Source organism: Phragmites australis, chromosome 23, assembly GCF_958298935.1.
Source record: "Phragmites australis chromosome 23, lpPhrAust1.1, whole genome shotgun sequence".
Lineage (NCBI taxonomy): Eukaryota > Viridiplantae > Streptophyta > Magnoliopsida > Poales > Poaceae > Phragmites > Phragmites australis.
In genome coordinates this window covers 6363218-6389300 of record NC_084943.1, presented here as the reverse complement: position 1 = coordinate 6389300, position 26083 = coordinate 6363218, and the positions used below count along the sequence as shown (strand labels likewise).

Genomic DNA, 26083 nt, shown 5'->3' with positions numbered 1-26083 from the left:
CTTCGGGGCGCGCTGGGGCCAGTCAACAACTCCAGCAGGGCCTTTGCATCGGCCGCAGATCCTGACCCTTACATTGGTCGCCGTCCAACCCTTGGAGTGAGCTGTCATCCCAAGGAGGAGTATAAGAGGTTCCTTGAGTCGTTCAGGGGCAGATAGAGGCGAGGGTCCAGCGGGCTTCGTATGCCAACCTCACGCTAGTCACTAGAGTTAGGGAGGATAGGGTAGGTAAGTATTGGGATAGTTAGCCCGACTGGGTGTAACAAGTTGGCTTGTAACCTATCCTCCTCATGAATGGAAATTTCCAGGGTCATACAGTGTCCGTCTTCGATCCAGCTTCCTCACAGGCCCTTACCGATGGTCGGAGGATAAAAACGTCGTCCTGCGGTTTTTCGAATGGATTGGCCTGGACCACTACTGGGAGTTTTTCAGGAAAACTTTCCCGGTGTTGATGCGGAGAATTGGCTTAGCTTGTCCCATCCTGCTCGCTCGTGAGGTTTTTGGCGGGTAGAACGGCCATAGCTTGACAAGTCCGTCGGTGGCGACCAGCGCTCAGCTCGAGTGAGGACTTGTGGCCTTGTTGTCGTATTGTCGGCCACCCGTACCCATGTTATCGCGTCAGCATACGAGATGGGGCTTCGCCCTATTTGGGAGTTTGTGGCCGCTTTGTTGTTTGTCGCCCTGGTCTCCAGGTTCGGTAGTGGTCATCAAGCATGGTCGCACGCTGTGGTCGGAGGACCAATTTGCGGGGAGTCCGTTGCTGGTCGGGAGGTCTTGTAAAACAGGGAGTCTATTTTTTTTTTAATTTGAGAACTTACAGGTTGTATTCCACGCTCGTCCGGAAGGTCCTACAAAATAGAGAAAACATGCCTGTTTTCGAGCGACCCTACACATAGAACCTGCGCAACAGAGCAATGTTCCAGGAGTTGTGTAATTCATGGCCGTCCTCCATGGCTAACTTGACCGCACCAGGTCGGGTGACATCAACCACTTTGTAGCGTCCCTCCCATTCGGGGGAGAGCTTATTCCGATCAGCCTTATTCTGAGTTTGCCTAAGGATGAGGTCGCCTATGACCAATGTTCATTGTCGTACCCTTCGGTCGTGGTAGCGTCTGAGGCTCTGCTGATACCGGGTGGCTCAAATCAGAGCACGATCGTGGAACTCTTCGATCAGGTTTATGTCATCCTCTCGTCGCGCCACTTGTTCATCGTCCGAGTAGTTGTTGACTCGGGGTGACTGGAGGGCAATTTTATAGGGGAGCATGGCTTCCGCGCCAAAGATCAAGAAGAAGGGGTTTTCGGCCATGGCTCGGTTGGGGGTTGTTTGCAACAACCAGAGTACTGTGGGGAGTTCGTCCACCCAATGTTTTGAATAGCTTTTAAGCCGATCAAAGACCCAGGTTTTGATCCCTTGCAGTATCATCCCATTTGCCCTCTCGACTTGTTCGTTGCTTTGGGGGTGAGCCACACGCATAGCAAACCTTGGTCCCGATTTCCTCGTAGTAGTCTTGGAAAGCACTACTGGCGAATTGAGTTCCGTTGTCCGTGATTATACGGTTTGGACTACCAAACTGCACTACCAGCCCTCGTATGAACTTAATCGCTGCTGCGGTGGTTATCTTCCTGACGGGTTCGGCCTCGATCCATTTAGTGAACTTGTCGATTGTCACAAATAGGAACTCAAAATCGCCTGGGGCTTTAGGAAATAGTCCCACGATATCGATCCCCCGGACAGCGAAACGCCAAGAGAGTGGTATGGTATTTCGGCTGTGGTACTGATATTGATCCATCCAGATCGTACCCGAATTGAGCAGGGCGACCACATGATGGTCGCCCGAGGTCGACGGCACCGAAGGAGGCATTGCCTCCAAAGGTGTTGCCTCAGGTGCTCCATTTTCAAGTGGAGCATCCCCTTCACCTTGGCCCGAGACCGCGGTGTATGGTCGTGAGAGTCTTTCTTCAAAGACTTAGACTGGAACAGATTCTTAAGAAGAAGCTAGACATGCCAGCTCATCGGCTAGGAAGTTGTCCTTGCGAGGGACGTGCTTGACCTCAAAGCCGATGAAGCGTCGCTCTAGTTTTCTCACTTCCGCGAGGTATGTTGCCATTGTCGGGTCAGAGCACTGAAACTCCTTTTGTACCTGGTTTATGACTAGTAGAGAGTCCCCTATCGCTAACAGTCATTTAATCCCAAGTGTGGAAGCTGCTCGCATTCTGGACAAGAGGCCCTCATATTCAGCTGTGTTATTAGTGGCTGGAAAATACAATTGAACGACGTACCTGAGGATGTCACCATTGGGTGAGGTCAGAACCACCCCAACTCCGGCTCCCTTTAGCGTGAATGACCCATCGAAATGCATGGTCCAGTGCTTGTCCGCCTCCGGTCGTTGCACCTGCTCAGGCTCGAAGAACGACCATTTGGCTACAAAATTGGCCAGCTCCTGGGACTTGATAGAAGTTCGGGGGATGAACTGGAGGTTAAATCCCCTGAGCTCTACTGTCCACTTTGTTGTTCGCCCTGTTGCATCTCTATTATGGAGAATTTCCCTAATTGGGAATGAGGAGATCACCTTGATCTTGTGAGCATGGAAGTAGTGTCTGAGCTTACGAGAGGCTATTATGATGGTGTATAGCAGTTTCTGAGCCTGTGGGTATCGAGCCTTGGCATCGTGTAAGACCTTGCTGACGTAGTATACTAGTCATTGGAGGCCCTCTCGCTTGGCGATCAGGATCGTGCTTGTGACCTGTTGTGTCACGACAACATAGAGCAAGAGCTCCTTGTTGGGCCGAGGTGTGGTTAGTATGGGAGGGGTGGAGAGGTACCTTTTGAGTTCTTAGAATGTTTTTTTCGCCTCCGGTGTCCACAGGAAGTGGTCGTTTTTCTTCAGGAGTTTGAAGAGTGGCAGTCCCTTTTTCCCCCAGCCTTGAGATAAACTTGCTCAGAGCAGCAATGCATCCCGTTAGTTTCTGAACTTCCTTTAACTGGGTCGGTGGCTACATCTGGTCGATGGCTCTGATCTTGTCGTGGTTTGCCTTAATCCCCCGATGAGATACGAGGAACCCCAGCAGCTTTCCTGACGGAACTCCGAACGTACACTTCTCTGGGTTCAGCTTCATGCAGTACTTCCGGAGATTACCAAATGTTTCTTAGAGATCGGCGACCAGGTCCATCTTGATCCAACTTTTGATGACCACATCGTCCACGTATGCCTTGACGTTTCTCCCGAGCTATGTCAGAGAATGAGTTGAATGCATCGTTGGTAAGTGGTGCCGGCATTTTTCAGGCCAAAAGCCATTTTTTCTTCATCCCCCTACACATGCTAATATGATGGTACCCTGACTAGGCATCTAAGAAGCATAACAGTTCAATGCGGCAGTTGAGTCAACCAGCTGGTCGATTCAAGGAAGGGGAAAAAGATCTTTCTAGCATGCCTTGTTTGAGTCGATGAAGTCGACACACATCCTCCACTTACCATTTTGCTTTCGGACTATGACTGGGTTAGCCAGCCATTCTGGGTATTGTACCTCCCGGATGAAGCCTGCCTCTAGGAGCTTGTCGATCTCCTGTCGAAGTGCTTCCTTCCGGTCGGCCGCGAACCGACCCGCCTTCTGCTTGATGGATTGTGCGTCCGATCATATAGACATCTTGTGCTCAATCACATCCCTGGGGACTCCGAGCATATCAGACGGACCTCATGAAAAGACATTCGCGTTCGCCCGGAGGAAGGTGATGAGCATGAGTTCCTATTTGAGGTCCAGTGAGGCCCTAATCTGGATTGTCTTAATCGGGTTGGTGTCGTCCAGGCTTACTGCTTTGAGTTGATCATTTGGGCTAGCGACGACCTGGACTTTTACTAGCCGTTCGCTGGGTTCAACGGTTTCGGGCTGTGACCCGGGAGTTAGCTTGACCATGTCGAGGCTCCTCTTGTCGCAGTGCAGGGCCGTCTTGGCATTGCCAGCAATGGTGATGGCCCCTGTTGGCCCAGGGATCTTAATTTCCTGGTACGTGTAGTGAGCGACAGCCATGAATTGGGCCATTATCGGTCGCCCGAGGATCGCGTTATACGCAGTCCCGAAGTTGGCCACATCGAAGAGGATCCTTCAGGTCCTGAAGTTTTCCGGTGAACCGAAGGTGACCGGTAGCTCAATTTGTCCTAACAGTTTGACCGAGGAGCCCGGGGTGATTCCAAACAACGATGGAGATGGTTTCAATGAGCTTCTCGAAATTTGCAGGGCATCTAGTGCATCAGTGAATTGAAGGTTGATCGAGCTCCCACTGTCGACGAGCATGCGACCTAGCCGGATGTTCTGTACCATGGGATCGACCATGATGGGGTAGCGACCAGGGCGTCTGATGCATGCCAGATGGTCGGCCTGGCTGAAGGTGAGCGGGACCTCCGACCACTTGAGGCGCGGGCTCGGGTTTGATGCGGTTGCCCACACTTCCTGGACCACCGACTTGTGTTCCTCTATGAACCCTTTTAGGAATGCACATTTGACATCCATTTAGTACAGCTTGAAACCTTGGGATGTAAAAAATGCAAGAAGGATCCTAATGACTTCTAGTCTAGCTACCCTCTCACCAAGGTCACCAATCATCTATTGAGGAGGATATATCCACTGAATGTGCCGAGGAGGCTCACAATGTGAGACCACATCCCCCTCAAATGTAGACGGTGTAGTCTCGAAAGTAGCTGAAGTGGATGTAGATACTGCAGGACCCTCTACTCGTGTAGAAGAAGCAGGAGCCAGCTCGAGAGTAAGTGTGATGGAAGGAAGTAGTGGACTATCTCATCATCACCGAGAGCTGGAAGTTCACCATCTACGAAGATGCTTTCGCCAATCTCTTTGTCACCTGCACACTAGAAAGAAGAACTAGCACACGAAGTTGATTCATCAAAAGTCACATCACAGGATTTTATGATGGTGTTAGTGTCAAGATTATAAACCCAGTAAGACTGACCATGAAGCGAATAACCTAAGAAGATCCCATTGGAAGAACGCGACTCAAACTTGTCAAGATTGCCACACTTTAGGATGAAGCATTGACATCCAAAAACTTTCAAATGAGAAACCTTCAGCTTTCTCCCAAAACGCAGCTCATAAGAAGTCACATTCAAGATCGAGTACAAGAAAATTCGATTGGAGATATATCAAATGGTGCTAATAGCCTCAGCCCAAAACTTTCTAGGAGTCCTATACTCATCGAGCATCGTCCTAGCCATCTTCACCAAAGTCCAATTCTTCCTTTCAATCATGCCATGCTGCTGAGGAACGTATGTGGCTGAAAATTGATGCTCAATGCTATGTTCAAGGTAGAAAGCATCAAACAAATAGTTCTTGAACTCGGTGTCATTATCACTCTGAATTGCTTTCAATGCACCAGGAAGTTCCTTAAACAATCTCAAAGCTAAGCTCCGAAAATGTGAGAATATTTCATCCTTGCTCACAAGAAAGAACAACCAAGAGTAGCGAGAGAAGTCATCAACAATAACAAGTACATACCATTTCCCACTCGCCGAACGAACTTGAAAAGGACCAACAGTGTCCATATGGAGAAGTTCTCTCGATCGTTCAGTCATCACCAGATTGACTAGTGGGTGAGAAGCGGCAACCATATTGCCATACCGATAAGGAGCACACACTAGGTTTTTCTCAAACTTGAGCTTGGGCAATCTTCAGATCAAGCCTAAGGCACTCAAACGAGAATACAAATCAAAACTCATATACCCTGGTCTCCTATGTCACATACAAAGCTCAGAAGAGGGTTGAGCAATTAAACATCGAGAAGAACGAAAAGACTTAGAAAAATAAGCTCCAAAAACTCTCCCTACTCGAGAAATTTGGCAAATCAAAGCGCCCAAGCAATCAAGAACTCGAGATGTACGCGCTTGATATGCACTTCTGTGTCCTCATCCAGCAACTGAGATACGAAAGCAAGTTGTATCCCAGATGCTCCACCAAAATCACATCCTTGAGAGTGAAACTCTCACTCACTCTTACCATACCTTTAGCCTTCACTCTACCTTTCTTGTCATCCCCGAATGTGATGAATTCATGTCACTTCATTGGAGTGAGGCTGGAGAACCATGATGCATCTTTAGTCATGTGGCGCGAGCAAAGGAAATCAATGAGCCACTTGTTCTCGAGGCCTTCGCCTGCCACCTATGTATGAGAAGAATAACATGTGGATGGCTCAGTACTGGGGTTAGACAAAAATCTCTTGGGAGTCCAGTACTAGGTTATCTAGCCTGAAGCAGTAAAAATAGGTCTAGTGCGTTGAGGGTGAGTACCACGATAGGGAAAACGTGGTCCACCAAAGTACTGCAACTCAAAACCTCTTACACGTGAATTAAAACCATATGAATCATGGTAAGATCCACGCCGGACACAACTTCTAGGAGGAAACTGAGAAGCACCAAAACCTTGTGAGTAAGAGCAAGAAAAAGGCTCATATACACCAAAAGAGGGGTGGTACATGTCCCGAGTACTCCATTCCCACTCACGCCGCTCATCCCACCTACGGCGAAAGCAAAACCCAACTAGATAAATCTCTCTCCAGCAGTAGGTGCAGTGGTAGCGTCTCTAAAAAACTGGACTACCAGTCACTCTAGGCTCTCTCACAGGGACTTTCACCTTTGGTTGTGGAGCTCTCTTGGGTGGTGGTATGGGTTTCTTCTTTGTAACTTGTGGTGTTGGTTTCTTTTTTGTGGGTTAAGGTGGGGTATTGATCTTGGATTTCTCGGCCTCAAGGGTAGTAGGTGTGGTGAAAATAGTCTTACCATCCCCATTGTAAGCCACCCTCTCAAAACTCAACCTTAAAGCTAAACCCGCCTTATCTATGCACATTTTGGTCTTAGCTAAAATCAAGTTCATTTTTAACCTTGCCTCCTGATCATGTTTCCACTAGAGAAAGGAGATACTCATTTTCGGCCATGAGCTTCTCAACTTGCCTTCTAACCCAGTTGAGCTTGTCCTTAAGGATGATGTAGATGGAACAGTTTGGCTGCACATTCTTAGAATTCTCAACACTCTCTAATCTAGACTCCAGCTCCTTTATGCGCTTGCCTTTCACATTAACATCCTTTGAGAGCAAAGAACAATTATTGCAAGCGTCGAAGAGAGTAGGTCTAGACTCCTCAAGGAGCTTCTTCTCGGTAGTCTCAAGCTGACTGGCGACTTGAGCATAAAAAGTCTGAAGCTCAGTAAGCTCACTTATGACCACAAGACAACTATCACACTCTTCATCCTTAGCCCTAAACCTAAGCAACTCAAGCTCATAAGATGAACATTCTAGTATAGACTTGAGTTCTTTGACTTCATGAACCACTTTTTAAGCAATCTATCCTGGCTAACAAGTGCATCATTGAAGATATCGACCTGAACAGAAAGCTGATCGTAGGAAGGTGATACCTTAGAAGAATCACACTTGGGGTCACTGTTGTTGTCGTTCGCCATGAAGCAAAGGCTGATGAAGTCCTTGTTCTTCTTGAGCAGCTCCTCCTTCGAGCTCTTCTCCTTGTTTGAGGAAGTATCGACATTGTTGAGCACTACCACAAAAGCTCGAGATGCCGCCTTGGCCGCCTTCCTGACCAACTTATCACGGTTCTTAAAGAAGAGCTTCTTGTTCTTCTTATGCTTGTCGTGGTGAAGAACGTCGTAGCTATAGACGAAATCCCCTTCCCAACCCAACAAAGTAGTGCGAACCCTTGGAAATGCTACAGTAGACAACACACCAAACCTATTGTCTATGCGAGTAAAAATCAGTGAACGACCATCAGCCGCCTCTTCGCCGGGAAAGAATAAGATCAGATCCGTCACCTTCAGCTCAAAAAGAAACAAAACCAGAATCCATTGCCACCAGATCTAAGTCCTTCTAAGTGAAAATAAATAGTTAACCCAAATCTAGGAATACAGGCTAAGCCTGCCCACATGAGGTTTGGGTAGTCATACCTCATAATAGACTTATTGGATCACCAAAGGAGATGAGAATACCAGAGGTCACCTAAAGGAACAAAAGTCCGTGTGGAGACACCGCCGCCGACACCACCGGAAACCGTATATTGTACAGTCTCTATACAATAAAATTGTCTTTTTATCTCTTGTACAAACTACAAGCCTATATACAACACTAGCCATCGACAAGCCGGTCCCCTCCCTCCCAGTCATGCCTTTCTGTATAATAAAAACCTAATGAAAATTTAAATACATACACTGAAAATTGGAAAAAATATATTATATGTTTAAAAAATATTGCATAATATTTTAAAATATTACATTTTGACTAAAAATTACATGATTCTCACGAAAATTACATCACACGGCGCCTAGCAGCCATGCATGAACAAAAAACAAGCTCTTGCTGTCTTGCAGTAACCAAGAAGCAACCTAGGTAACCAAGAAGCAAGAATACGAGACAAAAAAAATAGTGGTAAATTCTAGCATGATCATCACGTTTCCTCTTTACGTAAGCCATGCGACGAGGAAATAAATGGGCAAAAAAAAAAAAAAAAAACTTCGAAGCAAGAAAAATCGTGAAGCAAACGGCGCACTCACGCGGACAGAATCGCGGGACAGAAACTGGCGCGCGTCGCGCCAAGGAGATACGCACGGGAAGGCCGGAAACGGAAATGAAAAAAAAGGAAATGATGTGTTCACTCCCTAAGAATTTATCTCACGTTCACTGACAATCGCTTTACTAAATACCTAGATGTCAACCTCACCTTCTCTCATGTTTTTTTAAAAAAAAAAAGCTTTATTAACTCTCATCATTACATTTCTCTCATGCTTGCATGAAGTAGAACATTAAACGCCAGATTACTACAACAATTAGCGAAAAGGATCGGCGCGCTCAATATAGAAAGTGCTAGCTCTCCATATTGTGCCTCCATTTCCAGCAACTTTCGTCCCCAATTTGGTATGAGCCCATTTACCTTGACTTCCAAGTTCCAAGTCAAGTCGGCAACCGGGCACGCGAGCCCACCGTGCCGTATGGCTGGCTCGCTGAGCTGAGCGCATCCCTGAAGAGGTGTGTGTGTTTTATTAAAAACTCCTGACAATCCAGTGAGAAGAAACGACTGGAGATCAAAAGTATGCAGTGTGCATGCTACTTATATCGCACTTGTTGCCTCATTAAAAACTTAATGTGAGGATCTTCGTGAAAACCTCACAAAAATAAAAAAAAGAAGTCGCTGTTTCTAAGTTCTGGGGGAAAAAAAGATATCATTAGTTTACCTGAAGGAAGACCCTGCTTCGAAGTTCTGAACAAAATAACATTTGACTTCGATCTCTTTCAGCTCTTAGTTCTCACCCCTTTGTTGTTAGAAAACAAAAACATGAGTAAAGATCAGGAACTAGATTGAAGAGCATACGTCATATTCTCGTGCCCAACTTATTTGAAATCTTCAGTAGGACTAAAAATTAAAATGAAGAGTAAGCACAGGATTATCTTGCATATTAACACACCTCCACATACCCCAATATAATTCTCTATATATATGAGACCCTTTATATTACATATAGCCACGAAAGAAGTGCACGGATCATAGAAATTTGTTCTTTCATCTGAGTCCTTTTAGAAGTACAGAATGTGGATCTACATATTCGCAAAGAGCAGCACCATTTAAACTCAGGAACCCCAGAATCCCAGGTATGCTTCAGGCAAAAGAAAAAGGCATACATGTATAATCGTACACCATATACTTGTGTAACAAAGCTATAAAAATGAGCACTGAAAATTTAGAAATGCAAACACAGTGTTACTGTTTCAACATATGGTTCAGCAAGCTGAACCAAAAGGCTAATAACTTACTCTGCCCAAAAGAAGAATATAAGTAAAGTATGTAACTTTGTACTGTGCATAATACAGCTGGGTAGAAGATGAGCCATTCCCATCACTTGTCGGATATGCTCTCGGGTTAATCAAATTGGTGAAAACATTAGAAATCAATGATGAACAACAAAAGGAACCATAATATAGCGAATCTGTAAGCAAGAAGTAAATTGGCAGATGAACATCAGTCGTATTGAATAAAAATTCTATGGTTTCATAATGATGATTGAGAATAAATGATCAATGGAACCATAAGTCTGTCATCATCACTGAAAATGCCAATATGTTAAGTATCTCAAAGGAAATTGCATTCTTCCCCCTTTAGTTTTGAACTTCGGAAGAATGGTTTGCATTAGATAAATTAAATTGTTAAGAAATTATAATATATACAACATTAGGGGCCTCCCCTACTGTATTTCCCTAAAAAAAGAAATTATTCAACAATAATTGTGAAATTTTAGAATTCTTAAGTTTAATACATATTCTAATGATAGAGAGTGAGGTGTTAAGTTTCAAGTTTCAATTAATGTGTATACATTAGTTGTTTTTACCTTTTATCAATTGCATATGTTGAAATTAAGGTGGTTTTGTAGTGCACAATAAATTTGACCAAACATATTGTTGATGGAGATGGAAATATGGTGCATAATATGGAGCTTCCACTGCACAAAGCGCTGGAAGTTCATCCTTTGTTCTTCATTCTTTGCAAGTACTAAGTTACTTATGAAACAATTGCACCTTGCAGTAAATCAACGTAAAGATTCATAGAATGAAAAAAAAAAACCTTCATTGAATCCAAAAGAAATGCATGCTAAGGATTGACCAAAAAGGTGCCTATTCTACTAAGTTTTGATTTTTCTAGTTTTATGTTAATAAAAAGATTTTGATAATAAAGGAAAAACATAGCATACCTCCAGATAAAAGCTAGCCCTTTCCTTGTTTACGGCCGCGGATGTACAACCATTGGAGGCCTCTTACGTGTTGGCATTGTTCATATAGTTCTGTGCTACATTTGTCGACATCAAGAAGCTTGAGCGAATCTGGAAGACCCTTTTCTGGTAGCGACTTGATGCTCTCACAATTCTTTATAATCAAATACTGCAAAGAGGGAAGGCGATGCAACTCTGAGGGAAGCATCTGAAGATACGTCATGGACAACAGCTCAAGCCGTTGGAGTGAGTTAAGAAGTTGTAGTGCTTCCTGCTGCTCATCTGTGAATCTTCTCATCCGGCAGTCGACATCGTCAAAATCCAAAGTGAGACCGATGCGTAGTTCCTTAAGAGAAACCAGGTTCCTACACACTGCTGTTGTGAGAAAACTGATGTCATCAATGTGAAGTGTCTGAAGGGGTAAGCACAACTCTTGATGGGCAAGTTCAGCCTCTTGAGCCATATGGTTCCACGCTGACACAAAACCAGGAGTATTTCGGATTTCCAAGTTAACAAGATGTGCAAAGGACTTCAAGTTCTCCCATGAAGACAGTGAAGGACATTCTTGAATGTTCAGGCTCTCCAGTGCAGCATGAGGATGCAACTTGAGAGAAACCAAATTTTGATTCTCGATTAGATGCAATTCAGCAAGTAATGGAAGGCACACTAAGCTCTCTAGTGTATATAATGCATGACAGCCTTGAACATGCAGGTGCCTTAATGCCAAACAAGACTGCAACGCCAAAGACATCATGCTTGGGCAGTCCATTACAATCATTGTGCTGACACGGGTAAGGGACTGAAGACCTTCACATAAAGCTAGCAAGTCGCATTTTTTTATTACTAATTTCTGTAATGCTGTGCAGGAATGCAGGTTTACTGATGTTAAACTAGGACTCTGCTCCAAGTCTAGCTGAACAAGGGAGGTGAGACTCGAGTGCTCCAATAGCTTGTCTGGCAAATAATCAATCATTAAATTTAGCAATGAAGAAGGGAGAATGATGCTATTGTTTGATTCTATTTCTGCTTGGAGAACCATGGTGGTGAGAAGCTTGGCACAACCTTTAATAACCAAATCTTTAAGGGAAACAAGTTCTCCTAGGCCCTTCTTGCTCAAGAAATGCATGTCGGATGAGATGTGCAACTTCTGCATCCTCATCAAACTGTGAAGTGGGATGTGACATAAGCCTCCTGGCATTAGGTTGATTTCATTTGTTAACAAGCCTACAGCCAATGATGTTATCTTATCACAGAATGCTATTTTCAAGCTTGACAAATTAGTAAGACTAACCAGCACTCGAGACAGTTGACTCCCTGTTATATCACACCTTGACAGATCAAGATCTTCAAGTGAAGGTGGTAGACTGTATCCAGTTGGGAACGAAGAGAATACCTTGTGGCAACTTGACAATGTCAACCTTTTTAGGAATGTCAACTGCTGCAAGCTGTTCCAAGCAAGATGAGATAGATTTGGAGACCCGGTAATTTCTATTTCTTCTACAGTAGTGAGATTATGGAATGCAAGCAATTTCTCATCCAAACTGCTTAGATGGGGACCACCTTTAATTATTAGGATTAGCCCATCTGAGTCAACTGCATGTTTGAGACGGAATGACATGGATGTAATGGATCCAGCATTTGAAATGTCTAAATCAGTTGATGTTCTGGTGACAGGAAGTGCTGGTAAGTCTTCAGATTCTAGCCAGTCATGAATATGAACTCGGTGGAGATTTGGTAATCGTTGCTCATTCTCGTCGTCACAAGAATTCTGCAAAAAGGGTAACCTGTTCAAGTGATGACATGACATAATTTCAAGAACACGTATACTTTTGGATGAGTATTCTTCATCTAACACAGTGCACTTTTTCAATCGACTCATCTCACGTAGCTCCAACACCTCCAAGGGACCAATGAGCACTTCTCTGATTTTAAACAAACGAATCAAGTGCAACTCCCTAAGGAATTGCAACTTCTCAATAGGTGGAAGTGCTACCCAGTTCTGGCAACCCTCCAGATGAAGAGACCGCAAGGACGTAAGTGGAAAATCTGTGGTTACCCATTTGGGAGGAGCACCTCTATGTCCGTCAATTCGGAGACACTTGAGGGTTGTGTGTGGTTGAAGTCCTTCAAGTACTATTGTGTGAGAAGCAGTATTGTCTTGCCCTTTTTCCCATGATAAGTGTAAATTGCTCAAATGTACTTTGTCCTTCAGTCTAGCCATCATAGCCTCCTCTTTACTCTCAACATTTCCAAGACCATATATTTTCAGTGATCCTCTAAGCTCCATTAGAGTGCTTAGTTGATCTATACTGAACTCTTTCTTCTTCCTGACTTTGAATGCCTTGAGCTCTTGAAGAAATTTCAATTTACCAACATCAGCAATTTTCATATGCAAATTCTCAAAGGCGAGAAAGTGGCGCAGGTTTACAAGATTGTTCAACCCTCTTGGTAACTCTGTGTGAGATCCCCAATTATGTCTTACATTTATATCGAGGACCTCTAGATGGTACAGCTTAGATAATGACTCCGGCAGCTGCAAATTTGAAGTTGCATAAGCAGCACGCAGCTCCAGATAACGAAGATGGATAAATGCTGAAAGGTTACATATCAGAGAACCCAAACCATCAAACATCATTTCAAGTTTCAATACACGAATGGCTCTGAACTCATCAAATTTGTCTCGAAATGCTTCAGAAAAGTTTGAATCATATCGACCAATCAACATAACTGTGCCCAAGTTATTGGGTTGGAATGAGCCAATAGCTTCAACAAATTCTTCTTCGAACGATTCGTTAGGTGCCATACTGCCATCTCCTTTTGGACGATATGCCGACTCTGTAATAACACTGACATGGCGAATAAGCTTTGGTGCTGTTCTAGATCCAAGGGCTTCTATAGTAAAACATTCATCAGATGAAACCATCTGTGCTAAATCATGAATAAGATCATGCATGATGTGAGCGAGCCTTGTTGGTTCATATTGAATAAACCCACAGTCCACGAGCTCACTGAAGTACTCGCATCCTACATCTTCTATTCTTTTGCTTCCTTTGGGACAAACATAACCTTGTGCAATCCATATGTTGACCAATTGTTCAGTGTTGAAATGGTAATTCTTAGGGAACAGTGCGCAATATGAGAAGCACCGTTGAAGAGGTAAGGGCAGATGGTTGTAGCTAATCCTCAGTGCTGGTAGGATGTCCTCGTTGCTTCCTTGATATATCCATTCATTGCTGTCAAGAACTCTCCTCCAATGCTCAACATCAAGTTTTCTTCTTAGTAGGGTTCCAACAGTTTTAGCTGCTAAAGGATATCCCATCAGTTTCTTTGCTATCTGACGCCCAATATGTATTAGTTTCTTCTGTGGTCTCATGTTCCCAAATGCATAATCTTTGAATAAAGACCAAAAACTCTCTTCCATCAGACCATCTAGCTTAATTTCATCCTTTGCACCTATCATTTTCACAACAGAAAATTTCCGTGTAGTCACTAAAATCTTATTTCCCTTGACTTGAGTCTGTTGAAGAGGAGCTAGGAATGTGTCCCATCGACTTGTGTCATGGTCTTCCCATATGTCATCCATAACAAGTAGCAACCTTCTGGACTTGACACCATCCTGGACGTACTTTTGGAGCTTCTTCAAGTCATCAATTCCCTCAAATCTATCACCATATAAGCATTCTAACAAATCGTGTGTAAGCTTAACTTCATCAAAATTAACAGATACATAGATCCATATCCTTAGCAGAAAATGCCTTCCAACGATAGCATCATTATACACCAGACGAGCTAAAGTGGTCTTGCCAATGCCGCCGTTCCCAACAATGGCGAAAACTGATACGTATCCGTCATCTGTTTCACTAGTCATAAGTTTGTTGATTATTTGATACTGCTCTTTTTCCCTCCCATAAATTTTGGGTTCAGTGACAAGAGGAGTTGTCTCCCTGAAGTCCATATCTGGAGGGTCCATTCTGTGAGCAAGGAAGTCCAGCTCCTCAAGCTTGAGTGCCTTTCGTGCGTCATGTTGCATCTCATTGAGTTCATTGACATGTTTGTATATCCTATCTAAGATGTCGTTCTTCTCTAGTTCCATCCACGGCACCAAAGAATTTGCATTGGCACTGTACAAGACAAGCTGAAGTCTAGATGAATCGGAGGCTGATGGATCAACAATGGAGTGGTTCTGCGATGAATCAGAATTGCTGCCATGGCCCCATTCTCCATGTTCCATTTGGTCCGTAAGGCTGCCCACAAACTAACAAATGAAATAAAATATTTGAGACAAGTAAATGACAAAAGGGTTTTACAGGTAGTAATTAGAGCATGTTTGGTTCGCGTCTAAGTTTGTTACGTTTAAAATTAGTCAAGTGTTGTTTGTTATAAAAAAATATGATTAACAAATTCTTAGCTATAAGTGTGACAAAATTAATAAAAAAAACTAAGTGTATGACATGTGAGCTAAGAGCTAATAAAGTGTAATTTATCATAATTATAGTAGTCAACCAAACAGTTACCTAAAAATTTATAGCGTGATTAAACGTGACAAACTTAGTACATATTAGTTTTTTTTATCCCGTGTAGTTTGTAAGACTAAATTTCAAATGTAGTAACCGGGGAGAATATTCAAGGTAGTTATAGTCATTTAGTGGCTTACTGGTCCAAGTACAAGACAAAAATACACACCCTATAGTTTTTTAATGGATGGAGCAGGAAAGACACTTAGTAAATCTCAATGCGAACGGATTCAGAAGCATGACCAACCTGCTCGCCGACGAAGGCGGCATCCGCCTCTTGCTCTTCCCGGATGCGGTGGTAGTCCAGCTCGTCCAGCAGCGTGTCGGCCCGGAACACCTCTCGGTCGAGCTGCTTCAGGAACCCCTCCAAGGGCATGTTCTGCAGCTCGCCGCGGCGCGCCGCGGCGGCGGCGAGCAGCCGCCTGGCGCCCTCAACGGCCGCCCTGAGGGCCGCCACCCCGCTGCCGACGCCCGCGCGATCCAACCACGCCTGCAGCGCGCCGCCACCGGCGCCGGCCGGGACGACCTGCGTATCCATGTCCTGTTCGGCCTGCCGCGTCCGCCGTCCTTGGTCCTTGGGTCGAGACTAGAGGCGCCTCGGCTCGTACGTACAGTTTGCTTGGGCGGACGCAAACAAATTCTGGGAGACCTCCGCGTGAAAGATCTCACGAGGCCTCTATCTATACCACATATTTTATATCTAACTGCTCATAACTTGCTTCTAGGGGACTCCTCAGAAAGCTAGTATTCCATATCGCACTACAGCTGGTGGGGCCCATGTGGAACGGAGAAAATTTTTATGAAACCTGCCTGCGTAAGATCCCAATAAGATCTTCATCTGCATCGTACATATACGATCACACGATCCACACACATACCTATACATATAGAAACACATGTCATAACGCTGTATGAGTCTAAAAACCCGGTCCCATAAATTTTCTCTCCATGTGGAACGGATTCTTCCGACGCCAGGTCACCTCTCAGCGAACGAAGAATTAGTACACAGCTGTGACGTAGGAACAGTGCTTCCGATTATTACAGTTGACCTGCAATGCAACCAATGGCACTATGAAAAGCACGCTAGCCGATTGAAAGCTAAGGGCCCTTTGAACAAATAGAGGAACTTTAATGAATTTGAATTTTATAGGAAAATTCTTATGAGTCCTTTGGAACAAATAATTGGATCTCTAAAATTCATTTCATAGGAATTTTGGAGGATCTCTAGCATAGGTCTAATCTTATAAAAAAAAAATCAAAGGATTCCATCCCTCTTCTCCCACTCTGTGTTTTTTCTTTGTTGTATTCAAACGGTTCGCTGAATTTTTTTTTTACATTTTAGATTCTTGTAGAATTGTAAATGCCAAACAACTCCAATACTACCTTTTCATATATATTCTACGTTTTCGTATTCAGAATCCTGCGGTAGAAAGAGACTCTAAATTGTTTACTCGCGCGTATGACGCTTTGCGTCTGACCCACGTAGGTACGACTGGTCTGGCCTTGGGCCACGTGAAACGCTAATGAGATCTCGAGTGCAGTCGTACTCGGGTTTGTACTCACGTAGTCGTCTGCATAGCACTACAGATAATCCTGGCTATTGGACCATATGCAAAATGATCTTGAATGATGAGGAATATATTCGCCATGTTTACTCTAGCGTAATAAATTTAAGTCAGTCATTTCAGCAACCACTCATTTCCCCGCATAGTTTTTTGGCTACCGCATAGCTATAGCCGCCGTGCCAATACAACCCGGATATTGCACCGCCGACACGCTGACATCTAAGCCATTAATTACACGGTTGTGCTTGTTGCGCTGCTGCCTAACCAAGTGAACGTGGTAGATCTTTGGGTGATATGAAGTTGAAATATTCCAGTAGAAATTTCATGCTGATTATTTTTTTTATCAATGTTTTATGTTCAAGTATTATATTTAGTGTCTCAATTTAACTTTTACTACAAGAACATAATGCATGTGACCTTATTAATGTTGTGTTATTATAAACTTATAGTTTAATGATCCAAATCAATATGGTATGAGTAACTGGTCATGATCTTGGGCAAAGAATAAAGAAGCTGGATAATAAAATAATTCTCCAAACTTAGACTATCTCCAACCATATTCCCTTCATTTCGTTCCCTTCCCAATTCCCTTCTTCGTTCACATTCCTTTTATTTTTTCTCATCTCCAACAACTTCCTTTCGAGCGGAATCGCGAAGGGAAAGGAGAGAGAATCTTGTCCTGAAGGGAATGACCCTGGGAATCCCTTCGTGATAAGAACCGTGAAGGAAAACCGTTGGAGCACTGAAGGGAACGAAAATCCCTTCAAGACGGGATTTTTGCCCCCGAAGGGAATCCCTTGGGCATAGTCTTATATACCTTTGTTCGGGTTTCCTAGTCATAGAATAAAAGTCTTATATAACTATTAGAGTCATGTAGTTTTTATGCCACTGCATTAATGAAAGCCTAGCTCATTTCTTATAATGAGTAACCCCAAATTCAAATAAGTGCTCAAACATTTTCACATGATTTCACCAGTAGGGCATATCCGAAGTGCGGCCAGGATTGCACAGTAAAGCTCAGGGAGTGCGGTGGAATAGCATCAGGAGCAGATGAGGATCTCACCTCTGCAACAACGAGGTCGGAGAGGTGGCGACCGAGGCTGGCAACAATGAATGGTGGCGATGGCTTCGTGTTGTCATTGAGGTGTGGTATCTGGTGGTCGGAAGGAGGAAATGAAGGTGGTCACGCGTTCCTTGGACGTGAGCGGAGTACTTGGGGCTCTCTTCAAGGCAATTGTGGCTCAGGATGGCAGATCGATGAGCTCTGATGATTTGCTACAATGGCGGACGGCGGCGCGGCTAGGGTTTAGGCGACTCGGTGAAACGGAGCACGAGGGAGATGGACTGTGGCCGAACTGAAACGAGGGGTGCATCAGGGTGCTATATATAGGCGCTGGCCTTGAGGAAACTGTGGCGCGCACGCCAAGGAGAAAGGGCGGCAGTGCATCGAGTCCAAGCTGGACTCGGTCGGCGATGACGAGAGTGCAGACGTGAAGGCGAAAACGGATGCAGGCATCTTCGGGCTGGCGGGCCAAAAGCGGCACAGCACTAACTGGCACGTGTGCGTGCGGTGGGCCAGAGCGGGCCCAGGCGGGATAGCAGGTGGAGGAGAGGGAGAGCAGGCCGGCTCAGGCTGGGCCGAAAGGGAGGAGCACGAGCTGGGCCAGAGATGAAAAGGTGGTCCGGAGTTAGGTTAGGGCTGGGCTAGGATAGATTAGGGTTTAGGACTATGTTGAAATTTCAAAACAAGCAAAGGTAAATAAAAATCCAAATGAAACATCAAATGAAGCCTATAAATTCTAGGAAAAGTTCCAACAAACTTTTGAAAACATTTAGAAGCCAAGTAAAAATATTTTGAGCTTATGAAAATATTTTATATTTTGTAAATAAAATATAACTCAAATGAATTCAAGTAAAATACAAATGAGCTCAAATAAAATCCAATAAAATCTAGAGAAAAGTAACAACTCAAAATAAAACCCTAGATGCCTATTATTTAGCAAGAATGCATTTAAACAACTATAACCTTATTCAAATTTGAATTTAGAAAATAGGATTTTTCCTATTCTAATTATTTAATACATAATCTAATCTTGAAATTTTTTAGAAATTTGAGAAATCTGAAAATCAGTGTGTGATGGGTTGCAACTATCTAAGCCTTATTGATGCATATTCTGTTTATCTCCGGATTAGCATGCATCCAGAGAATGAGGAGAAAACCTCCTTTATTACTCTATTTGGGGTTTATTGTTATGTTCAAATGCCATTTGGATTGAAGAATGGAGGTGCCACATACCAACATGGAATGCAAATAACACTCCATAATCAAATCAGCCGGAACGTAGAGGCCTACGTCGATGATCTCATCATTAAAAGCAGAAAGAAGGAATATTTCATCTCTGACCTACAAGAAACATTCAACAACTTGCGCAAGAATCGAGTCATGCTGAACCCAGAGAAGTGCGCATTTGGAGTCAACACGGGGAAATTACTCAGATATCTAGTGTCTTACTGGGGAATAGAAGCCAATCCCAAAAAATCAAAGCTATTGAAGAGATGCAATCCCCTAAGTTAGTTTGAGAAGTTCAGAGATTAACCAGATGCATGGCAGCCCTTAGTTGGTTTATTTACTGGCTTAGAGATCAAGGACTTCCCTTCTTTAAGTTGTTAAGACAACATGATAAGTTTGAATGGTCAAAAGAAGTAGATGAGGCATTCAACAATTTGAAGAGGTATCCCGGTTGGACCACGAGTTGTAAGTGGGGTATTGGTGGTGGAAATGGAAGTGCAAGATAAACTAGAGAAAAGCCAGTAACCGGTGTACTACATCATTGAAGTGCTCCATAGTCCTAAACAACGATATCCACATGTGGAGAAGCTATTATATGTGGTACTGATGGCCTCTCGTAAGTTACAACATTACTTCCAGGCTCACAAGATTACAATACCTTCAATATTCCCCCTGGGCGAGATCCTGCACAGTAGAGATGCAATCTGCCAGATTGCCAGGTGGTCAGTTGAACTCAAAGAATTATGTGTCTATTTCGTGCCTCAAACATCAATCAATTCGCAAGCACTTGCTGACTTCGTTGCTAAATGGATATAATCGGATCAACCCCAGGATGACTATGGCAACCTATTGGATCTATGGCCTTTATTCTTCGATTAATTACTCACACTTCAAGGTGTAGGGGCTGGGATTGTACTAATCTCTCCAACAGGAGAAAGCCTGCAATACGCTTTGCAGATCAATTTTTTGGTCACGAATAACCTAGTCAAATATGAAGGTCTACTCACTGGACTCTGAGTAGCTTCTGCTCTTGGCATCCACCGCCCTCTTGTGAAAGGGAATTCATAGTTGGTGGTGAAGCAAGTTAGCAAGGAGTATCAAACCTCAGATAAGACCATCATAGACTACCATGCGGAGGTGAGGAAGCTAGAAAATAAATTCATCGAACTTGAGGTCAAGAATATCCCAAGAAAGGATAACTGTCTCCCTGATAGTTTTGCTCGCACGACATCCTCACGATTCCGAGGCCAATCCAGGATTTTTATAGAGAAACTCTTGTAGCCATCTATGAAATCATCAGAGAACATAACTGAAGGAGTGGTGGTCTATGAGACCTATTGTTACGGGGAGGAACCGTATGATGCGGAAGGAACGACCCGATCTTCTCGATGTAGGATCACCGAAGATAAACAATAATGAAGCATAGGTGTTCACCTGCTACCATTGCATGGGCTTGCACCTCTATGGATCCATCAAATCTCACTATCAAAGATAATTACCGAAGCCTCAATTCCCAGTGAAAAAGGAAGCACAACCTTGATTGGAATGCTCTGTTCCCCTCTATGTTGGTTGTGCCTAATCATAGGAAGAACGAGCATGAGAATCTCATCATGCGAGTAGCTTGTAGCTAAAATATATTCAAAATTTTAAGTCTGAGTTACACGGACGCATACCTCCAACTTATATAGACTCCTAAGACACCTAAAATAGGAAACAAACTCATTACACGACTTGGACTCGAATAATTAAAGACTAAACTTCTGCAGTTGGTTTCTCTTTGACATTTTAGTGCAACTGAAAGGAAACAGAGGTTGGGACTAGATCCATTGTGTGGGACATCAAATAAGCTTTCCAACGGGGTACTCACAAATTCGAATTGGACTCTGTACGTGAGAGATATGGACTTTTTAATCCAGGTCTGCTAGCTGTGATGAGATCAATCCGAATTGAATTCAATCCTTCCTAATATTCAAACTCCATGTTAGGGATGACTTGAATCCATGTCAATCACGAAAAGGAAGTCTGCTAAATATTTAGAAGTCTATAGAACAGCTAGATGTCTTCAAATAATGCCTTGTAAGCCTCAGACTTTCCATGTTTAGAAATCCCTGCGTGTTTGCCATGACAGCCTGCGCAACATCGAATGAAATTGCCATAACTCTTGGTAGGAACATCCAAATCTTTTACCGTTTAATCTGTTGGAAAGAAGACTTGATTTCCTTTCCAAATATCAATATCGTTGGCCTTAAAATTCTCTGTACACGTGCACACAACTTCATGAACATGTCAGATAGAGTAGCGTTGTATATCCTCATAACCTATAACCAGCTCGGAGGCTTGCCAGGGATTGTCGCTCCAAAAGGAGTCATGGGGGAACTCATGGCTCAACTCGAAAGAGAAGTTTTGTTGATGTCTGCAATCTGCAAGTACCTTCAAGATCAAGTTGTTCATGAGGATGATGCATTGGCCGAGCAAATTTCCCATCGATCCAAGATGTATATCTTGGTCGATAGTATTATTTATCGAAAAGGCACAAGCACCAAGGTTGCTGACGCAAACATTGGACATTATTGTGCTACTCATCATGGCAGAAGAAGAGCTTGTGTCATATGATGAGGCAGTGAAGCACACATGCTGGCAGTGTGCCATGGACGAAGAGATCTGAGCATCGAGGAGAACGATACTTGGGAGATCACTGACTTGCCCGCCGATCATCGTTCAATTGGCCTCAAATGGGTGTTTAAACTAAAGAAGGACGTCGGTGGTGTCATCATCAGGCACAAATCTTGGTTGGTAGCCAAAGGATATGTACAACGTGCCAGCATCGATTTTGATGAAGTCTTCACCCCTGTGGCTCACCTAGATTCAGTTTGTGTGCTGCTCGACATTGTCATGCACAAGGAATGGGCAATGCATTACCTTGACACCAAGTCTGCCTTTCTGAATGGCGAGCTTGAGGAAGAAATGTTTGCGGAGCAACCAAAGGGCTTCGTCAGCAAAGGGCAATAAAACAATGTTCTTCGATTCAAGAAAGAAATCTATGGACTTTGTCAGGCGCCCAGGGCCTGGAATGCAAAGCTCAATAGCACGCTAATTTCGCTTGGTTTCCAGAGGAATTCGTCAGAGTATGCAGTCTACAATCGTGGCACTGAAGACTCATGACTGCTACTCGGAGTATATGTCGATGATCTCATTGTAACTGGAGTAGATGGAGAGGAGATTGGAAAATTCAAGAAGGAGATGATGAACTCCTTTCAGATGAGTGACCTGGGACACTTAATGTACTATCTTGGTATTGAGGTGAGTCAGAAGCCCAGTCGAATCACTTTGTGTCAGTTGGCTTATGCAAGCAACATGCTGGATAGGACTGGTATGAGGATCTGCAATCCAACTTAGGCTCCCATGGAACAAAGGCTCAAATTGAGCAAACAGAGTTCAAGTCCTCCTATAGAAGGCTCACTATACCGAAGCATCATGGGCAGCTTGAGATATCTTGTGCACACTGGCCCGCAGTGGCGGACCCAGGGCCCGGTGACCCTGGGCGCCCGCCCGGGCTCCGTTCCAGCTCGCCTTTGTATATTTATATAGGCTATGAGAAAATTTGTAACTTGAACTTATCAAATTTTGGACAAAGTCTAGCCTGTATGGGCACGATCTGTGTCCAGCCCAGGCTCCCTAAAATCTCTGAGTCCGCCACTGCCGGCCCGGACATCACTTTTGGAGTGGGATACCTCGGCAGGTTTATGAAGTCACCCAGATCTGTACATCTAAGTGTTTTCAAACATTTGTTGCGGTATATTTCAGGGACAATTAAGTATGGGTGCTGCTACATCAACCACAAGAGTGAGCTGAACCTGATTGGGTATAGTGACCTTAACATGGCCGGGGATATCAATGACAGGAAGAGCACGACGGGCATGTTATTCGTGCTTGGACAAAACTCAGTCACAGGGCAGTCACAGAACCAAAAGGTCATGGCTCTTTCATCTTGTGAAGCCGAGTACATAGCTGCAGCATCAACATCATGCCAAGGGGTGTGGCTCGGGAGGCTGATCGGTGATGTTCTTGGCAGAAAGCCAGAAGTTGTTGTGATCACATTGACAACAAATCAGCAATCTAGCTTGACAAGAACCCGGTCTTTCATGATCTAAGCAAACACATTGAGACATGCTATCACTTCATCAAAGAAAGCGTGGACAATGGCAAGGTATTTGTCGAAGACATCAACACTGGTGATCAGCCTGCTGACATTCTGACAAAATCGTTTGGTCAAGTGAAGTTCAAGGAATTGCGAGCTCGGATTGGTGTTGTGGATACTAGCAGTAACTAGATCAGGTGGGGAGTTTGTTAATGTAAAATCTGTTACTAGGTAGTCTAAGTTATCAGTTAGAATTGGTAAACTTCGGTTAGAGCGTTAGGTTCAGAGTTTGTTAGAGTCAGAGCATAAGCCGTGGGTTGTGCGAGCTATGCGTGTCATGGCTCATGGCTGCTACACGATCTGCTCGTGGGATGGCGTGAGATGACCGGATCATGTGCAGGCACGTTCTTTGTTCTCGTCAATAAAAGAAGAAGAAGAAAAACCACAGAAAAGGCTGCGACGTTTGCAGCGCAAAACTCCCGAGCAAAACTCTCTCTGAACTTCCTTCAGCCTTTTCAGTCTACTGTAGCTAGTCTTGCCTGATTTCCGTCAGACAACACTGTCGCGAGTGTGCGAGCTGAGAGCGATTGTGATCGGGGCAGGGCCAACAACATTAACCTACGTATCCACACATCGCCGGAGTTGCACATTCTATGGCCGTGGTCATCGTCAGGTTCACGTGCGCGTACGCAGGGAGACGAACCTAATCCTCCTCGATACGGCCATTGCCTCATTAGGCGAGTTCTCTTCTATGTATCTCAGTGAACTTGCTTCCTATATTCATAAATGAACGAATGCTACGGTGACAAATGTTTTCCAAATTATTCTAAGCTTTGGTGCATACAAGTGATGGGGTTCACTCGTGTGCGGTGGGAAGATGCAATGGCGCGTACAATTGATGGGGTTTCTTGTGTGCTGTGGGAAGGTGGACCATGGTTATTTCCACCTTCACATTGCGACATCCCGCTTTCTCTTCTTGCATTGCATACCAGGATACAAATGGTAGGATGTGTTGAATAATTCAGTTGTTTGGTTAGTAGTCCAGGTAGTCATTAGCTAGTTCAGTAGTTTTTGTTACTTCGTCAGAGTTTGTTACTAAGTCGCTTCATGCTAGCGGGTTGTGCGAACGTGCAGCAGAAAAGTAATCGACGTGATCCAAATCTGTGGGATGGCGTGGGTAAAATGGATCATGGAGATGTGTATCTGTTAGGAGACCGAGTATAAATAAAGAGCTAAGCACAAAAGAAGAAGCTGCAAGTTCAGGCAGCACCAAAATTTAGTTTCGTCAGACTTTGCCATTTCTTCAGTCCATCGTCCATTAATTCGGAAGTTGTCTGAGTTTTGTCAGCAATCCACCAGAGTGTTTCCACGAGCGATTGTGACGAATTGAGTGCTTCAAATCCAACAGGATGCATTTGTGTACGGTGGAGCAACTGAGTTTATGCCCACTCCGCTTGGTCCACCGTGCGTTGTAGCAAGAATACCCTGTTAGTGTATTCCAACCGAAGCGTATATGGTTTGCTTGATTTATTCATATTTTTCATTTTGCTTTTCCTTGGTGATGATTGAACTGTGCATTATTGCTTTTCGTGATGATTGATTCGTATTACTGTCAAACTTTATCTATTCATTTATGTTTATACGTTGTAAATTTAGCTGAATATATATGTTATACTCGTTGAGACTGCGGTCTCACCCTCGTTGTTTATGGTTGCAGGGCAACGGTAGAATGACATATCAATCTTATCCATAATGGTCATTGGGAATTCGGGAGAAATTTTGGTGCATATTAAATTGATCTTGCACTTCCCCAAGTTAATTTTGATCATATAGTCGTTTGGAATAATTGTAAAACCCTCATGCATTAATTCAGTGTGTTTACCCTGACGAATAAATAGTACCTTATATTTTCTTTCTTTGGAGTCAAATTTTTTATATATCCATAAAATTATTCATTTCTGTTTTTATGATAGTTTATTTTCCTTAAATGGGTCTGGTTTAGACTACCGAATGCTAAAGTGACACTCAACATACCCAGAATTTGATTTGTTACAATTGATATCCGAGCCTATCCTCGTGATTAGATGGTACGTATAGGTATGGAGCGTGGATATATAGCACATAGCATGTGCGAAACCCTGTAGGGTCTATGGCATGGCATATGAAAGGACACTTGACAGGTGGGCACATGGACATTAAACCCATATGGGTGAGTTGGCTCGACAAGGGCATCAGAGTCATTTGAGGGTGTGGAAGTGTACGAGTCCTCAGGCCCAATGCGATGGCCAGCTCCCAACAGTGCCGTGCAAGGTTTGGCCTGCTTGCTTTCTTGCCCATGTGTGCAGCGAGAGATTGGTACCATACAGGTACTTTAGATAGGAATAAGCCAACTTAAATAGTCAGCTGCCCGGTACATAATATATACCGTTAACCATGTTACGTGAATAGAGAATGAAAACTAAAGTGACTATGCGAGCAGACCTGAACTGAACTGCTTTTGGACCTTGGCTGTTACAGCTTTGTCTAGCATTAAGGTTCATTTATCCAACATAGAACATAGGTGTTGTGTTCAGGGAGGCAAAGTTTGAGCCGTTAAGTCACTTCATGGAGCCCAGTGTTGTGTATTTCCCAAATCTTGTCATCAGGCACGTCACGTTTTGGCCTAGGTTTTAGAATGGAACTAGGCCAAATATTGCTCTGTCCTATAGCTCCTGACTGTATTTTCCTGCTGATTTTTAGTAAATTGGTTAAGTAAATAGGTAGGTGCCCTCGCAACATTTGTCACGCCGTGTCTCCAGCTCTATCCTTTGTAGCAAGG

General features: G+C 43.9%; 1 protein-coding gene across 11 annotated transcripts; it reads right to left on the bottom strand.

Moving 5' to 3' along the window:
- Nucleotides 1-7860: 7860 nt before the first annotated feature.
- Nucleotides 7861-15933, bottom strand: LOC133905937 (putative disease resistance protein RGA3). Of its 11 annotated transcripts, none has more exons than XR_009907729.1 (4): nucleotides 15520-15933; nucleotides 10741-15013; nucleotides 9232-9309; nucleotides 7861-8172 (listed from the first exon to the last, which is right to left on the bottom strand). XR_009907729.1 is itself a non-coding variant. In XM_062347749.1 (3 exons), the coding sequence occupies exons 1-2, from the start codon at nucleotides 15808-15810 to the stop codon at nucleotides 10754-10756; spliced, it is 4551 nt and encodes a 1516-aa protein (XP_062203733.1). In that variant the 5' UTR covers nucleotides 15811-15933; the 3' UTR covers nucleotides 8744-9309; nucleotides 10741-10753. The 11 variants fall into 11 exon arrangements, 2 of the variants coding, with proteins under 2 accessions (XP_062203733.1, XP_062203732.1); XR_009907723.1 differs by lacking the exon at nucleotides 7861-8172 and adding an exon at nucleotides 8744-9049 and having other exon boundaries at nucleotides 9809-15013; XR_009907727.1 differs by lacking the exon at nucleotides 7861-8172 and adding an exon at nucleotides 8744-9017 and having other exon boundaries at nucleotides 9809-15013.
- Between the last annotated feature and the right edge of the window lie 10150 nt (nucleotides 15934-26083).